We start from the raw sequence: 19,365 nt of genomic DNA, 5'->3' as shown, positions 1-19,365 counted from the left end.
AATTCGGTGCTAACCTACTTAGCACCCTGGTTAGCACGTCTAAAGACTTTAGACGTGCTAAGTAGGTTAGCACCGCTTTGTGAATCAAGCCCATTGAGGTTGGCCGGTGACTCGGTCCCAGTGTTCAATTTCATCCCACTTTGTATTTGAGTTTTGACACGCCTGATCTAGAGACTACCAAATAGTTCTGGCAGCGTACCCCACTCCCTCACTGAAATCCATAACTTATGTGTAATGCGTGTACCCTGAAGCTGTCTCTGCTGTGACATATGGAGAAGAGCACAGTGCACTACGTATCACTGTTCATTCAGAGTCCACACACATTTACTGTTCAGATAACATTTTATTTCATTGTATTTTTGATCAAAAGTGGTATGCCAATATCACTTTTCTCTACAACCCAGTAATCTACAATTTCAAGAAACAATCCAATAGAAAATCTGAAAAAGCTAAAAAACAAAAACAAAAAAAGACAAAAAAGGGAAAAAAATTGTGTTTGAATGGTGAAGGTTATCGTAAGTCATACCGTCCAGGTTTTAAATGAAATGCTGTCTGAAGTGCAATACCGCTGCATCGATGATGAGTTTGAGAAAGGAATAAAAATACTCTATTTTAAACAAACAGTATATATATATTTATATAGAATTATATATATATATAGAGATTTATTTTATTTATATATTTCTGCAGACAATAGACCCAGTGAGATCTGCATTATTGTAAAAAGATATTTACAATCGACTTTTCAAACATTTACATCAGCACCGTTATTAACAAAAAAAGAAACAATCTGTATTTATATATTTCTTGGTCCCGATGTAGAGTATTTGGAGGAAGCTTTAAAATGTTTTAAGAAGCCATTCTACTCTTGGTTGCAGGCACGGCCATTCTGTCTACCAGTCAGTGTCTAGCAGGGGTTATGTCTTGGCCTGTATGTCTATTATCTTACCTCTACACTTGTAACCATCACCTCACAAACTGCCACGTCTTCTGTGGCTTAAGTGATTTCAGAAAGTTATCAAAACAAAAACATTTTTTTCTAGGAGGCAAATAATGTGATCAGTCTGATGTATCCCACAGCATCGGTTTTCCAGCTACACTATTTATTAAAGGGCGACTCTTACTGATATATGTCACGTGGTTAGGTAGAATGAAGGAAGCATTCACCTCAGTGACAGTGGTCTGCACTACAGTTCCAGCCTAGTCTGTGATCTCCCTCTTCTATGGGAAACCAATGTCATACGATAGACTGAGACTTGTCACAGCCTGCATATCAGAGTGAGACAGTGTCAGACAAAGTCCTAAAGATTACCTTAGTTTACATACTATGCCCACATCCTTCCCCTTCTCCCTTCCTAGGGGAGACATCTATTGAATGCTGTTATTCTTGTTATTACTTTACTCTTGTGTTGCATCTTGTGAATCCAGTTTATTGATGTACAACATAATTGTATCATTTAATATATATATAATATACTCCACTTCACCATCTATTCCACATAGATGTTGTACAGGTGTGTTTAATGAGATACTGGTATGTTGACAGCTTTTGCAATGTTAAACTTCTTTTTTTTTCTATCCAGTGGCAGAAGGGAGAATTGGGCCTTATTTAAACTGATGGGGTGTAGGGTGGTATTTGCAGCATTTTACCACCCATTTTACAGCATTTTACTGCATACTGTGAGAACAAATGAGGCCATACACACATACGTGTTTAGGGGGTGGAGTGTTTAAGGGAGGTATTGGGGTTGCTGCAACTGTGCGTAATCCTGTCAGAACGGCAGATCTAGTGGTAAAGGACAGTTTAGCAACCTCATAATTACTTTTTGCCTCACAAAAGCCTGGATAACGCCAAATGTGTTTTCTAGACATTCACAGAACAGCCAGAATACTCTGAGTCTGAACAGAGCCTTTCTAAGTTGGATGCTTTGACTAATGAGAAAGTACTTTAACACTGAAAACAATGAAAGTTCTAGAGAATCTAGACTATAGAGATACATAAATGAACAGTTTCCAACTTTTTGTTATTGGTTTACTATCTTTAAGAGCATCAAGAAAAAAGGGCCTAAAATACTCATTGACGTGATTTGTGGTTTAATGCCATCACAAAATATGACTGCCATCCACAACTGGCTAAAGGTACCCATAGACATGAGATTTTGGTCTACCACACAAAATAACTTATCAGAGTGAAAAATATTTCTCACACAAAAAACTTATTTTGTTTTAGTGAAATGTCAAGGGAGCGTCATGTCACTATGGTAGTGAGTGGAGGGAATTTGTACACTGCTGGCCAGAGTTTGTTGTCTAGTGTGCAGCTGTAGCCATTTGCAGTGATTACAGCAGAAGCTAGAACACCTGTGTCTTCAACAATCTACCAGGTTTTCTGTATGAATACCTCTTCCATCCATGGTGAAGGAGGACAGTGGAAAAATGACACAGCACAGACCACTGAAGTCCACCCCTTCCTTCCCAACAGGAATCTCTATTCATATAGTTCTGCAATCCCAGTGTGCCAGACATGTGTGCTTGGCTCTTGGGTTGTCCAGATGGTTATCTGCCATATCATGTACCATATCATAAACAGCAGATATAACCTCGCACATTACTTCATCTGTTGTGACAGATGCCTCTATTGAGTTCTTGCAAATAGCAGAAAAAAGTTATATCCCTAATCAGTAAGGGGATCAAAATTTGTTATTTCATCAGTGGCAGCATTTTCAAACCTTTCTTAAAAAAAGACATTTTAAATCTGGAATCTGCCATTTTTCAGACAGTGACATTAAACAGTAATTCCAGCCCGGCGTTAACATCAAAACCTAACTAATTCAAATGACAATATTGCTTTGTATACTCATATAACCATACACTTGAAAATACCTTGATGTCAAAAGGATCTACTTAAGAATGTGAAATGATAGACGGTATTGTGGCTCTTGCTGTATAATGTACTCAGAGGATAATAAGCATTAAAGTGAACCTGAGGTGACATGGGACATGATGAGGAAAACATGCATATGTACAGTACAAAACATATTAACGAGGCTGTTTTAGTTGTTTTATTTTGCTGCCTGAGAGAGTTAATTCCTAGGCATGGATGTGACACCTTCTGTCTTGTCAGTACTTTGTCAGCATTATAGTAAATATCACTAATAAGCAAATAACATCATAAAAGTTTTCCTGGCAGAATACAACTTCTGAGCTCAGGGGAGAGATATAAAAAGGTCAGTAGTTCATGTATTTTAAGTCTGGGACACTTAATAGGCTGCCACTGATTAGAGACAGTAAAAAATTCAACCTACTTTGTAAATGTTTGAATAAAACAAAACATGGGATACTTTAAAAAGTCATGCAGGAGGGTAATATAATTGTTTATCTCATCAGTTGATTTTCACCTCAAGTTCACTTTAAGTTTTCATCTTTACAGGAGAATGGACTATCTACACACACCTTATATGTCAGACAGCACTAAGGTCAAATACATGTTGAAGAATCAGTATGTGCTCAGGGGTGCTTTGCTTTCTCTTGTACAATGCAGCATAGAGATCATGAAGTGTAGGGGAGTATTCAATAAACTTTACAGTAGGGCAGATGGGCAAATGGCATAAGTCATGTTATACATACGTTGTATACATTGCAGGTATAAATTACATTGCCGGACCAACGGACCAATTTCTAGCAAAAAATCGTTTGAGCGATCAGAAATTCTGATCGGGAGAAAAATCGTTCACTACACCATCAACGAACCAATCTTTGCTTCCTATCAATCACAACCAACAAGAAAATTCAAATTTTGGTTTGACAAAAATCCAATCGGACGACTATTTTTATAATCGTTTGTTATCAAATGTGCCCATCAACTGAGATTATTTACAACCAATCCGATGAGAATTTCTGATCGCTCAAACGATTTTTCGCTAGAAATTGGACCATTTGTAGCCACCTTTATACTGACTTATTTAGTCATCCAGCAACTCACATTATACAAGCAACATATACAGTGTGTGCATAAAGCCTGTTTAACTTTTCATGTGCGTTCTGTGCACTGTAAAGTTTATTGAATATGCCCTCCTGTGTGACCCACTGCGTTTCTGGTAAGCTACTCTTCACTGAGTTATGCTCGGAACCCTCCAGCGTTCTAGCAGCCTCGCAGCTGATTACTGTAGCCCTAGAAAGTCAGAGATCTATTTCCTGTCATAGTCACTCAACATTTTCTGTCAATCGCTCAAGAGCAGTTTTGTCAGTGATAGCTGAAGGTAGTCGATGGGGGAGTGGAATGCGAGAGGGGGGTGCTGGTGTTGCATGTAAAGAGAGAACTGGCTCTGTAAGTTAAGGGGGCTATGATCTGATCTGAACAAAAGGGTTTCAAGGTTTGACTCAAAACAACTCGGCTAGATTTAGCATGGATGTGATGATCATATGTTGCAACAATATTTAACTCTCTTGTTAATTAGTGGCTAGGGTCTCTTCCATGAGGATACCTCAGCGAGGTGGAAGGGTCTAATACGGAACACTCTGCGTGCAAACTGTTTTTGGAAGCCAACAACCTCCATTTTGTTGCATCTGTTTTGAATGCAAGAAGTGTAACCTGCCCATATTTCGGCTCTGCACATCCATGCAGTTGGCCATTCAGATGCAGCTTGCCTTGTGAAGCACTGCCACCTCCTTCTGCTACGTAGAAATATTTAACTCCGACTCATGAAATGCTGCTGCTGAGGTGGTATCAGATGTGTCCTCATTGGAGGACAAGGCCCGAGGCATACGCTGGACAGGCACCAGCCTCCCTGAGGGGCAGACGCAACACAAATGTGGCCCACCATGATTGCGGTGTAGCCTGTGACCCCCCCCAGCATATCTGGCTATCAATACTGGGTGGGTAGGCAGGCTACCTAATACTGGGGGCTCATCTGTCTACCTATACAGGGGAGATGGGCTACCTAATACTGAGGACAACTCTGGCTAACTATACCGGAGGGGAAGCGGAACCTACTTAATACTGGAAGCACAATTGCTACCTATACTGTGAAGGGAGCCGGAACCTACTTAATACTGTAGCACATGTGCTGCCTATACTGGGGCAGACACAATTTGGGGGGCACTTTGGAATCTCTGCCTTTGGTTCTGGAGAAACTTGTCCCAGCCCTGAGGGCATGTGCCACCGTATTTGGACAAGCAGCACAGAAGCTAGTTTTCTCCATGCTAGGGCTGCAGATGCAAGTATGATATTACTAGTTTGCATGACATGACATGACAATGACAGGTTTCCCACTGGACTTTACATTGAACACCCAACACTAAGCAACCAATGTCAATCGAGTTAGGCTGAACCTGTAATATGTAATATTACAGATAGGACCTGATATAGTGAGAATCAGCTGAACTAATGAATATTGTCAACATAGGTGAGCCTGCAAATCCTGCCTTAATATATCAAAAATGATCTGCTACATTTAGAACCCTTGCCTGCATTGCGCTGAACAGCTCTGATGGCTTTAGAGAATTAAGTGAGTTAACCAATGTAATATTGCAGCTACTTGCAGGAATCATTTTAAATCTAACTACAACCGCACAGACGTCATCTCATTAACCTTTTGCCAACTCTTGCTATTGTCTGATATTACCCGAGTGAAAGTTGCAAACCTCTTCTATCTGAGAGCAGATCATTTTTAATAAATCCTTGCCAGGCTAGCAGGCTCACTTATGTTCTTCAGCCTGTGAATGGAGATGATCAGTTTGTCCATGCAAAATATCTCCTAAGGGGGAGATGAAGGGGAAGCATATGATTAATCTGATCATGCGCACAATTTAAAGGTTCTTATAAACATGATATCTTAGAGCTGAGTTCCCCAACCCTGTCCTCAAGGCCCACCAACAGTGCAACAGTTGCAGGAAACCACAAACATGCACAGGTGAGGTAATTAGTGTCTCAGTAGAGCTGATTAACTACCTCTGTGGATTTCCACAAAACATGCACGGCTGGTGGACCTTAAGAACAGGGTTGGGGGACACTGGTTTAGAAGTTTCTTCCAAAAACCTGCAGTAAAGACCTTTTCTTTGGTAAAGGAGCATTTTTCCTCATCTGAACACCAAATACACTGGGGTGGATTATTTTGGGTGAGCCTCTGGTTGGCACCACATACCCATACGTTTCCTGGCAGTACCATATATTCAGTTGAAGTTTGTCGGCAGAATGGTTGAATCTTCTGTCAAAGTCTGTAGGCTATGCAAGGTCATTAGGTCTTGTTTAAGGAGACGTTCTACCATTTCTGCAGTCTTTTGCTCTGAAATGTGTATTGGTCAGTCTACGGATGGTAGGGCAACATAAACTACTTCCTGGCATAGCTTCTGCAAACCAAAACATCATTTCTGCAGCAGCTTATATGATCAGATCTCACTTCCTGCTTCAGCCAAGCAAGGAAGCAAAAAAGACACATGATCATGTGAGTGTGACCAGTAAATGATCATATGATGGCACATGCCTTTCTATGTATTTTATATGGTAATAGGGGAGCCTTACCAAATCAGGCCAGAAGGTTATTCCATCATCCTCCACTTAAGTTCATATATTCATGGTAGAGTCCGTTTTAATTAGAATTACCTGATCAATTTTAACTTGATTTTTGCTCAGTTTTTTAAGCCATTATTCAACAGTTAAAACATGATTGGTTGGCTGCCTCTCAAGTAGCTAATTTGGAGAAGCAAATATATGTCACATTAAAGGGACACTATAGTGACATTTAGGCCACTGTGATACCCCAGTAGCATGTTGCTAATATGAAGAGCAAAACATACTTGGTAGTGTTTAAAAAGTTCAGCTGGAAAGTATATTTTCAGCATATGTACAGATTCTATCTGTCAGTTCTGCTTATTTACCCAAGACCTTTCACAGCACATAACAATACTTGCTGCTGACTGAGCCTACATTACGAGAACATACTACGTCCTCACAGCATGGAGAGGAAGAAAAATCAGCTGTTAGCACAGCCCAACTGGACAGAGTGGGAGACCACGTCGCTTGCTTGTTATGGACGGCTGGATCTGTACATATGTTTTAAAATATTTTCAGGCAACCTTTTTAAACATAACACTACCTAATATGTGTTGCTCTTATTTGCAACATACTACCAGGGTTATCCAAGTAGCCTAAATTTCACTATAGTGCCCCTTTAAACTAATCAGACAATGTTTTGGTGAAAATGTTGAAATGTTAATGCAGCTTGGGAAGGAAATGTGTCATTGTTTTGTTTTGGCACAATCTTAACCGTTGGTTCAGCAACAATGCAGGTGATAACTGCAACACCTCAAGCTAAGCCTGTTATGTTAGCATACAAAGAGAGACAAGATAGACACATTCACACTTACATCTGTTTTTTTTTTTTGTAAATCACTTTCCAAATGTAAGCTATATGAATGGTCAATGTGATTCAAATAATTTGATGCAGGATTATGCAAATGTATTTGTTTTAAAAATGGACCAAATGAATTCCACTTTGGCGGTATTCGATTGGTCCATGTTCAAGCTGCATACATTTGCATGCAGGATTTACATAATCCTGCATTAACGCAGCATTATTTCATCTCAGTGACCATCCCTCACAGCCTATGAATACTGTATCACTAATAAACGTAAATAAATGGCCAAATATTGTATTCATTAAACAATCTGGAGACATTTTACATTATTACTGGCTTGTAGGTACAAAGTAGGTCTATAGCTGATCAACATTTGCAGAGAGTCTCTGACTTCCTGGTGACTGAAAGCGGGGCCATAGGGCACATTCACAGAACTCCCCTTAGTTCATTGTCCTGTAATCTCATTTTAATAACCGCTCCAAATACAGCAGATTATCAATGGTTAAAGGAAATAGTGGCCAAGTATTTTGGAGACGTTACAATGTCAGTGGCTGTGCTGATGAGCCCATGTCTGGTATAGATTGGGTCTGTAAGTGACCAATACTTGCTGCCAGTCACCAATTTCATGGGGATCGAGAACAAAATTCATCCAGAAATGTGAGCAATTACGCTTTAATATGCCACCCCCCGTTATAAAGTAAACATTTCTCATCAAATAATTTCTTTCTAATACATATATATATATATAAAACATGACATTGATATAGTGGTGTCAATTTTCACAATCTGATGTATCGTCTATACACTGTATATTCTACATCATGAAACTGACTCTTTACTTCACCTTAGGGTCCTGTTATATCTGTCAGCTTTTTCAGTGCTTGCGGAATATACATTACTATACTGTACTCTGTCATGTACTCTAATGTAGAAAGGTGGCGCTTGGAATGCCACTTCCCTGTCTGCTTTAAAAACAAGATATTTGGTGGCTAAGCCTGTTAACCACATATATATTTAATTCCAAATAAGTTATTTATTCCATATGGAAGTGTCTGCTCGCATGGTACGGCCCAGATCAGCTGTGTAGGTCCCCATGCAGATATTTGGCCACTTCTGCTTGCATCTAATGCATGGATCCATGCCAACAATAATGGTATAGACAAGACTCTTTTGCACCACCCTTACCATTAATATCTACCATTGTAGGCTACAGACTATAATATGACCTTCTTACACAGCTCTCCTTTCACAGCATGCACTGCTCTTGTCATCTCGACAGCACTGCTTCTCTACCAGTTGCTTCTGTAACTGCCTGCAGTTGAGCTCATCTATACAGAGCAGACATGGACGGTCTGCCGTCCTTTTCCATCTTGCTCAGCATAACTTTTTTTGTATTTTACTGTTAACATTTTTTTTCTTATTGATTTCCAAATAACTCGTCAAGTTCCTGCATCCACTCATCTCCTGGCCCCCTGCTCATAATTGAGTCTACGAGGTCCGCACCATCTGCTAGACTTGTAAAAGGTCCAGTGTTTGCGTCTGTGTAACTGTATGACAAGTCCTGATTTGGGTTCCTCTCGTAGGTCTGGCTCTGGTTACCCGGAGGAAAGTTTGCAGTAGGTAATTGTTGTGGGGGAGCCTGATTAAAACCAGTCATGTTAGGGACTCCTGGGTTCATGCCAGTCATCATTTGCCTGGCTTGATTGGGGCCTTGCTGTCCAGGTAATGATGACATCATCTGCCTTCCCAAAGCTGGGTTTAAGGCTCTTACTGTTCCTGTATTGTCAACAACACCTTGGCCCAGTCCTTGCTGAAAATGCTGTTTGCTGATCCTTGACTGTCCGGACTGCATTGGATATACAGATCCATTGTTATAACCACCCATGTCACCACTAGTTCTCATGCCTTGTAATCCACGTTGGGTCCAGCTCTGTGCGCCCTGTGGCAAAGATGTCATCATGTTTTGAAGTCTTGGTGCCTGAGTTCTGGTCATGGGTTGACCAACAGGTCCTTTCATTTGTTGATGATGAGGCATCACAGAGTTTACAAGCATGTTCTGACTAAATCCCCCAACCATCCCAAGAGCTTGTCCAGAACTGGGTTGCCGTGGACCCTGCACAGCACTGTGGCTCATGTTTAAGCTGTTTTGGTTTGGGTGCTGCATCATTTGGTTAACTCCTGGGTTCATGCTGTACATTCCTGGCTGGTTTGATGATGTGCTACTATAGGGAGCCATTCCCATCTCAGGCTGCAGAGGACCGGTAGGCATTGTTCCTGGGTTTTGTGAAGGGCCCATAGACATCATGCCAGCATTTTGGGCCATCATCCGAGATGCTCTCATGTTTTGGAGGGCAGCTTGGTTTCTGGCCACTGCAATGTCCTGTGGTGTCCCTATAAGAATAAAGATCATTCAAGATTAGAAACATTTTTATTACCTAACATATTTATTAATGCATACACTTTTTTTTAAATTATTATTTTACATACAGCCACATTCTACAATGTTCATTGTTTAAGCTAGGGCTGCTAATTGTATTGCTAAGAACACTATAGAAATTAGTTTATAGCTTTACAACTCACATTCCATAGATACACTGGAGACCGCACACATTATTTACAACATATTCTATAGAATGTCCCATATTCTCTGGAAAGGACTTCAAGAAGTGCACGTTTGTTTTCCATGTGGGGACCCAGATGTATGTAGTTTCTATGCCTTTATTGTGTGACATCAAAAACGTTCCTAAGGGCAGCATAGGAATGATATATGGAAGCCACACACCCAAATTAGAAGACTGAATTAGACTTACTAAAAAATTAAAAGCTAAATTGCAAGAGAAAATGTGAAATGTCATTTTCTTTGAAAACTGCTACAAATGGATATCAGTGCTTCATATGGATTTTTGTAATTTAATGTTATTTAAAATTATATTCAATTTACAGCCAGCTATGAATTTTCCAAACTCACAGAAAATGATGTTCTCTCTCTTTTTGTAGAGTACGAACTGCCTAGAACATCATATCTTGCTGAAGGAGCAGCTGCACAGAGTATGAGCTTGTTGATCATTTTCTACGCCTGTACTAATCCAGTAACTGTCAGCATACACAAACACTCCCCTATTACAGATATATCATAGACTCTGTAAACAATCATGTGGTATTATAGTGTTATGCATGCTTTCATGTAAGGAAGCTGAAATAAGGCTGGTCCTTAATCCCGGCAACATAGAGAGATGAAGACATGGAAATTCCCTTTTTTTCAGCAACGGCAGAGTTTCACTTTAATGCTGCTCATACAAAAAGTAATAGTTTTTGTTCATACGAATGTCAGGAAGTTGTGTTATCCTCTGACATTTAAAAAAATTTGCTTTTTTTTAACAAAAATGGCTAAACCTTAATACATAGCAAAGGTGTACCAGCATGAGTAAAATAGTGGGGAGATGAAAGGACAGAGACTAAGGGGAAAGAGAAAGAGCAGAAGGGAGGGAGAGAGAGGGGGGGGGGGGGGGAGAGAGGAGAGCAGAGGGGAGGGAAAGAGAGGGGGAGAGATGAAGGGGAGAAGAGGGAGAGAGCAGAGGGGAGGGAAAGGAGGGGGGAGGGGAGGTGCAGGAGGAGGAGAGGGAGAGAGAGAAGTGGAGGGGGGCAGAGAGGAGGGAGGAGAGTGAGAAAGTGGAGTGTGTGTGTGTGTGTGTGGGGGGGGGGGGGTGGAGTAGAGGGAAAGAGAGGATGGAGAAGAGGGAGCGGAGTGGAGGGAGGGAGAGAGAGAGAGAGGGAGAGAGAGAGAGAGAGAGAGAGAGGAGGGGGGTGAGAGACAGACAGGGGGGGGGGGAAGAGAGGATGGGGAGAGAGAGAGGATGGGAAGAAGAGAGAGAGAGAGAGAGTTTTGAGGGTCTTCGTAGGTCCTTATACATCTCTATATTTTGGTAAGTAGGTCATACTCTTATCTGATTGACTGTATTTCCTGTAGCACTACAGGAAATTATACATTAGCAACATTCAGCAAGTGTAAAGCTATAGTGATCAATAACACTCTTTCTTTCAGGCAACTCACTTTACTGAATTAAGCATTTACTCCTACACATTCAGGACTATTGAAATGTCATTGCCTGGCTACTAATCAATGTTTTATCAATAGCACCATACAAGAGAGTATATTGAATGCTGAATAACAATCCAGCCATGAGACTGAAGTGCACATATCCCACCAGTTCAGGAGGAAGAGGCAGCTAAAAATCAATATAATAGGAAAATTGCATGCTGTGCCAGGCTTATGATGTGTAGTCAAACATGTTTAACCTTGTTCAGTATAGACTCAGCTGAAATCTATAGAAGAATAGAGTCTCAGTGGCAGAGATTATTGATTGCTCAAAAACACCAGGACGGTTGCTTCAGGTTGTCAGTTTTGGAGATGTGTTAAGAAATAGACCAATGTCATCCTTAAAGGGCTACTCTTACATCTTCATCGAAACTTACCTATGTAACATTCGGGCCTGCCTGAACAATATACGGTACCTCATTTACATCCAGCCTGCCTTATAGTATGTAAATGTTAAAATAAACTGATAAGATTAACAATTGTATTTATCCTCTTTCTCCTAAAAATGTTTTTTTAAAGAAATCTCAGTTTTATTTTATTTTTAAATCTACTTTTTAAGTGTTTACTGTTTCATTGTCCCTGCTCAATGACATATTCATTGAACTACGCCAGAGCTAAAATCTATGAACCATTGACCCTTTTTATCAGTTTCCTGCTCTCAGAAGCTATATTCTGCCAGGAAAGTGTTTCATGGCGGCAATTCCTTATTAGAGAGGGTTACACTATAAACAAACAGACTCCTGGGCACTCAGCAATCTCTGTTCTGTCATACCTCCAGCTTCCGATCACGTGACATGCATTCAGAGCCAGAGGTATGCAGCATAGAGCGTGTGGCTATCAGGAAGATCAGAGGAGTCCTGAAGCAATAAATGTTAAAGCTTAATAAACAATTTTGCCCGCAACTTAGACTATGCTTTAGATTTTGGCCCCACTCAGTCAGTGTTCAAGAGTTTTCATAATAGTGATAATGCATACATGAATATGCTTGGCTCACATAGTTACTCATGACTCCACCGTGATATAACAAGTCCTCTGGCATTCTGCTGTGCTGCGCTCCACCAGTCAGAGCAATGTCCTTATAGAGCTGCGGCAGATGAAAGAGGTGGGGAGGCAGAGGACATTGCTCCAATTGGCAGAGTGTGGCAAAGAATGCCAGAGGACTTGCTATTTCACGTTGGAGTCATGAGTAACTATTTGAGCCAAGCATATTCAAGCATGCATTATCATTCTGTAAACTCTTGAACACTGACTAACTGTTTGGGCTATTGAGCGGATGCCAATATCTTGTAACATCTGGCCATCATTCTTTGTGCATATTAAGGAATAAGCCTATTGTGGCAAAAAGAACTAACTATATCTCTTTGAAATAGCGTAAGCTGATCCATTAGACAAATATTAAAGTGCATATCTACTATTGGAAATGTTATTGATCTGTCCAATCTGTGCTAGATCTCGCAGTGTGTGGGATGTATGATTGCAGTGTGGTGCGGATGGTGGTGGTATTCCTTCTGTTGGATGTTGAGGCTGTTCTGGCCCGGCTGTGCACATCCTACAGCATGCGACTGTGGCAGGGAGCGCTCTGCACATGTGCATGACGTAATCGTGACATCATGCGCAGAGCACTTCCGGCAATGCACTGTACGACCCATGCAGCCGGACCAGCGTAGGCGCAGTGATGCCTCCGACGACACGGAAGAGGCTGCCGGAGGAGCTTTAGCTATGAAAGGAGGGATGCAGAGAATAGGGGGAGCAGTGGGCATCAGGGCAGCTCCCCATTCATGCCTGCTCCCCCGTTTCTCCTAATGTTTTGGGCTCTGGTATCCTTTAAAATGGAAAGAAAATCAGCAGTTCCTCTTTGCTTTAAAAGATTCTTTACAGCCTAAAATCTACTACCACAAAAAAATGTTGTAGCAGGACAGTATTCAAACAGCACAGCACTTTGTTCTTCAGTGGAAAACGCCTCGCTTCGGTGAGCAGCTTCTGGCAGCATCCAAGAGGTGATAACAATATCTTTTGTTTACATTCCCTTGTCAGATACATTTAGTAAACATTAGCAAACTGTTAAAACTGTGCTGTGCTGAGCTGAGCTGAGAAGAGCTGACTAGATAGATTTTAATATATAAACACAGCAGCTATGCAATAAAATGCAATGGCAGCTTTCAGAACAAATAGACTGTACTTTGGGAATTTGTCATTTGTAGTCAGACATTATTAGTTGTGCACAAAAGCAAATATGTGAACTAAATGTGTAATAAAAAACTAGAAAAACACATTTTTATTGAATGTTACGTCAGAGTTTGGATAAAGCTCTTTAAGACACTTCACTGAGATCTCATGGAATCCAATCACACCGCTCTGTGGTAACTAGGTGATATCTGTGCCTCACTTACCCATCAGCCCTGTATAGTCAGCATCAGTTTATACAGAAATGAGCTGGCATGCTTCATCTTTACTACTGTGCATCGGGTGTAATTACAATGTTATTCATTTGTTTTCAGCACATTAATTAGGGGACTACATGAGTGAGTGATTTATTGTGCTGTGCAAGTAATAAGTTAGTGACGTGAAATATTTATTGAGCGTGGTGTTGATGGAATCACCGCTGGATACGTGTGCAGGGAAGAGCAGGGGAGAATATTATGTCAGATATAAAATGGCTGTGATTGAAGGCTCTGTCCCGGCATCTCTGTGTGGCATGAAGATATAGGTAGAGCAGCAGGCTTTATCATGACATGATGAATTATTATTATCCAGCGGCTGGAAAGACCTGATCTGTGCAGTAATCCCTCTGGCAGCTAAGAGGTCAGGAGCATCAATCTTGGCTTTACTGTGTGCAGAATGCCTGTGACATGGAGTCAGGATAACTAACACAGGGAGCAGACGCAGGTCTTGTGGCTCCTGCAGCGGAACATATCTGCCCTCACTCCACAGCTAGATTAGCTTTATTAATGCTGTTAGCTCTTGTATTTGCTAACATATCTAGGGCTGGGGGAAGTCACAGGACTTTAACCTGATCAGCCTCTAAAACTGGGATGATATGAAGCATCATTCTTACCTCATATTACAGAATACCGCATTCCAGTCTTACTTGGTGGCCTACCTATTGCAGTGTAGCAATAGCCATACCAGCCATAGCAACTGCTATGGGGCCCTGGAGCAGAGGGGGCCCAGGTGGTACTTGATATGTTCACTATTAACTTTCCTTTGTTTCTCCACCAGTATGTGGTAATCCCCGTCTGGAGGCCGACCAAGCAGAAAGTGACACTCACTTCCTGTGGCTGATGCAACCACGTGTGCAGAAGTGTATTGCAAAAAATAGACTTGCCATCACCACGGAACGTAGATCTGTCTGAGCATCTGGAATGCAGAGAAAACAGCACTTCCGTCGCACCACGAAAGTCTCCATAGACTTTCATTAACCTGCGGTGGGGTAAATTTACCGCATCACCCCAGTGTGAAAGGGCCCTTAAGGGTGTTTTTCTTTTACACTTTGGCATGTACTGTGGAAGTCAGCTATGAAAACTGGAGAATGGGAAGCTGTGGCTTCACAGATACATAGAGGAATGCCCTAATATGGACTCATTAGCTAGGGCCATCATTACAGTAATATAAGTAGTATTGTTGTGAGAGCCCCACTGTCCTGTTCTGACAATACATTAAGTTGCTTGCATTAGGCACTGTAGCAGCCACCCTGCTAGGCTGGTAATTGTGGATGTGGCTACATGCTTCTCATTTTCAGTTCAGATAACATTTCAGTCATCACCTATTTATTATGAAGTATTGCATGCATATATTATGTAAACTGCTTGAATGATGGAGCTCTGTGTGTATGAATCAAACATGCTGCTACAGTGAGGCGCTGCAAAGAACAAGTATAATGTGCAAAGTCAAGTCATTCACAGCAGCCAATCCCATCAGTGAGATACTGTATAATCCGTAGCTGAATGCTTTGAGTTACTAAACTTACTAGACTTAAAACATTGCTTTATAAGACTGATGTTCTGCTTTTAGAAGTGGGACAAGTAACTATCACAGTGATTGTGTGGAAATGTTCCCCTCTGGTTTCTACAAATCAGTTTGTGTTCTCCACGCCTTTCTGTAGACTGGGATTTTCTCTTTATATTCAGATAAGGATAGTGTTATGAAGTATTGTCCACTAATGGTCAGTAAGCCCTGGTGATTCTGATGGTGGCCCAGCATGGAGCTATCATTTTACCACAGTCTTACACAGCCCAGAGTGAAATTATAGCTTACCTTGAAACTGGCTGACTTGCTGCACTCCATATGGATTCCTCTGCTGCTGAAGATGCTGCCTGTTAATGTGCGGCTGTTGTAGGTGCTGTAGAGAGAAGAGCATAATAGTGACTAAAGGACTGCAGAGCAGGTAACAAGCACATAATATTGCTCTGATTTGTCCTATTCAGACCTATATATGAAACTCAAGTCATTTTGAAAGGCTCACTCATACAGATGGGGGATGCAGTCATGTACTCACCACCTATTATCTTCAAGGAGGAAGGAGCACATGGAGTAGAGGCTCCACCACTTAGCCACTGAGATGTGTAATAAGCTCTTGAGCTCACTGCATTTAACCACACTGGTTAAATGAATGGCACCACGTGAATGGCTGTAATGAACAACACTTTTACCCACCCGTGGGAATGGGCCCTGCATATTATTTGATAATTGTCTAGTTAGCATAGTGCCACAGTGCCAGGGGGCTATTGGCTGAACATTTTGCCTTTCTTTTTTTTTTTTTCAGCTTAAAGAACTTCTGAGGCGAGAATGGTAAAAAAAAAAGTTAAATACCTTGCTGCAAGTTTTATCCTCAGAGGACACCATCCGCGCCCTCTGTTTCATTCCGCCATGGTTTCTTTCTTATGTTCAGCCTGAGGTCAGGACCCGACCTGATCCCTCAGGTTGTCTGCATTAGCCCCATTAAAGATGGCTGACAGGTCTTGCTGCGCCTGCGCAGTACTCACTGCCGTAAGTTCGGCTGCGCCAACCCCGTCATGGCTCCCGGCAGTCTCGTGGACATAAAGCGTGCGAGACTGCCAGGAGCCATGACGGGGCTGGAAGAGGGTTCAGAGCTGCGCAGCCGCACGCACGGATATGAGAACTACGCAGGTGAGGCAAGACCTGGTGGCCACCTTTAACTTCCCTGGCGGTACGCAGATGCAGTGGCTGCGTCCGCGGGAGGGATTTTTTAAAATAAAACATGTTTTGTATTAGTTAGCTAGCACTTGGCTAGCTAACTATGTTCGCCAAGTCCCCCGGCACCTCTCCAACCCACCCGATTGCCGCCGGCAACACTCACTCGTCCGCGATCCCGCGAGAGCCGCAGCTTCCCAAGTAGCTTCACTCGTCGCTATGGCGACGATCTGACATGACGTCATCGGCGTCATGCGCAGTCCGGATCCTCCCCATAGCGAAGCCTGGAGCGGATTGGGAGGCTTCGCCATCGCGGGATCCCTGGGGGGTATGTATTACGGCGGTGATCGGGGGGAGAGCGGAGGCACTTGGGGGGCATAGTTAGCTAGCCAAGTGCTAGCTGAAGATTATACTACAGGTTTTATTTAAAAAAATCCTCCCGGGGCCATGCGATCCCCTGCGGCAGCTAGCCCGATACCGTGTCGGGCTTACCGCCAGGGAGGTTAATGGAGCTAATGCAGACGACCTGCGGATGGTGTCCTCTGAGGATAAAACTTCCAGCCAGGTATTTAACTTTTTTTTACCTCTCGTCTCGGAAGTCCTTTAAAAGAAACTTCAGGTGTTTAAAAAAAGCCAGTTCCCCGCAGGCGCAGAAGCCGTTCTCGCCGGGCCATCGGCTACAATGGAGGACTCTCTGGGAGACCGACCTGGAGTGTAGCTGCGGCAAGGGACACATAAGCTGCCAGGGACTGGAGGAAGCCACAGGTAAGAAGATCTACTTTTATTTTTTAGACGCCTGATGTTTCCTTTAAGCAGGTGTGCCCAACCTATAGCCCGCGGGCCATTTGTGGCCCGAGAAGCTGACTTTTGTGGCCCGCAATTGGATCGGGGATTGCGTCATAGCTACAGGTGATATATGCACTGTCTGTGTACTCCTGTGTCTGCCAGCGAGAATCAGGGATTGTGTCAGTTATTTACACAGTGAAGTCCCGTTCTTTTCCTCACGTTCTCTGCAGTACCACTAGTAGTAAGAGACGGTCACCCATCGGTTGCTGCAGGAACCACCCTCCAATAGGAATCAGCCTGATTCCTATTGGAGGGTGGTTCCTGCAGCAACCGATGGGTGACCGTCTCTCACTACTAGTGGTACTGCAGAGTGCACGAGGAAGAGAACAGGACTTCACTGTGTATATAACTATGATGCAATCCCCAATTCTTTACCGCGGGCAGACACAGGAGTACGCACACAATGGGCCTGATTCACAAAGTGGTGCAAACTGTTTGCACGCCTGTGAAAAGCCCTTTATGACGCCTAAACTCAGTTTAGGCGTGATAAAATGAAACTCGCGCGAAATTCCAGCGCGCAAAGTCTTGCGCGCGCAATCGCGCGCAGTGCAGTGTGCGCGATGCGCCGATTAAACCCTATGGGCGCTGCACGCGGAATTATGCGATTGAGGGAAAAAAAACAGCAGCCTTCATACCCCTCTCACTACAGACAGGAAGAACACTTGACACATGATTTTCTGCATTTGTTTGTGCTCTTTGTGCGTGGGACTTTGCGCGCGATAAAGAGCACAAATTGGTGCTAACTCAGCGGTGCAAAGGTTATCACGCCTAAAGTCTTTTAGGCGTGATAACTGAGTTATCACCACTTTGTGAATCAGGCCCAATGTATATATCAGCTGCAGCTATGACGCAATCCCCGATCCCTCTCCTCATGACACCGCAGCCCTCATAATCCTTGATCCTCCCTAATCCTCCACCAATTAAGTTTCTTTGGGGGTACATTTTGCTAAGAATTATTTTTTTATAAATGCATTTTAAGAGGAATATTAAAGAGAACCCGAGGTGGGTTTGAAGAATATTATCTGCATACAGAGGCTGGATCTGCCTATACAGCCCATCCTCTGTTGCTATCCCAAACCCCCATAAGGTCCCCCTGCACTCTGCAATCCCTTATAAATCACAGCCACGCTGCTGACAAACAGCTTGTCAGAGCTGGCTGTGTTTATCTTTATAGTGTCAGTCTGCTGCTCTCCCCGCCTCCTGCAGAACTCCGGTCCCCGCCTGCATCCCTTCCCTCCCTGCTGATTGGAGGGAAGGGACGGGGGCAGGGACCGGAGCTATGCAGGAGGCGGGGGAGCAGATGAGACTGACACTACAGATGTAAACACAGCCTCACAGCACTGCTGTGATTTATGAGGGATTGCAGAGTGCAGGGGGACCTTAGTGGGGTTTGGGATAGCAACAGAGGCTGGGCTGTATAGGCAGATCCAGCCTCTGTATGCAGATAACATTCTTTAAACACACCTCGGGTTCTCTTTAAGAAAACAATGGAAACAAATTATTATTTCTCAGTTTTCGGCCATTATAGCTCTAAAATAATACATGCTACCATAATTAAAACCCACATATTTTATTTGCCTATTTGTCCCGGTTATTACACAATTTAAATTATGTCCCTATCACAATGTTTGGTGCCAATATTTTATTTGGAAATAAAGGTGTTTTCAGTTTTGCATCCATCACTATTTACAAGCTTATAATTTAAAAAAATGTTCGTAATACACCCTCTACACATGCATATTAAAAAAGTTCAGACCCTTAGGTAACTGTTTTTTTTGTTTTGTTTTAATTGTAATTTTTTTTTCATTAAAACATTTATTTTGGGTAATTTTTGGTGTGGGAGGTAAACAGTTAATTTTAAATGTAATAATGCGGATTTATTTTTGTAAAAAATGTATGTAGAAGTAGTTTTACTATTT

General features: G+C 42.3%; 1 protein-coding gene across 2 annotated transcripts in view; it reads right to left on the bottom strand.

Moving 5' to 3' along the window:
- Window positions 1-397: 397 nt before the first annotated feature.
- Window positions 398-19,365, bottom strand: part of MAML3 (mastermind like transcriptional coactivator 3) — a 456,887-nt gene continuing 437,919 nt past the window's right edge. For both annotated transcript variants that reach the window (XM_068279630.1, XM_068279634.1), the window contains exons 4-5: window positions 15,704-15,788; window positions 398-9,744 (exon numbers count right to left, since the gene is read on the bottom strand). In XM_068279630.1, the coding sequence (XP_068135731.1) occupies window positions 8,771-9,744; window positions 15,704-15,788 (1,059 nt within the window). In that variant the 3' untranslated portion in view covers window positions 398-8,770. The remainder of the gene's footprint in view (window positions 9,745-15,703; window positions 15,789-19,365) is intronic.

The sequence above is a fragment of the Hyperolius riggenbachi genome, chromosome 1 (assembly GCF_040937935.1).
Source record: "Hyperolius riggenbachi isolate aHypRig1 chromosome 1, aHypRig1.pri, whole genome shotgun sequence".
NCBI classification, from domain to species: Eukaryota; Metazoa; Chordata; class Amphibia; order Anura; family Hyperoliidae; genus Hyperolius; species Hyperolius riggenbachi.
Note: the sequence above shows the minus strand (reverse complement) of the source record. Positions and strands in the feature narration are given on the sequence as shown.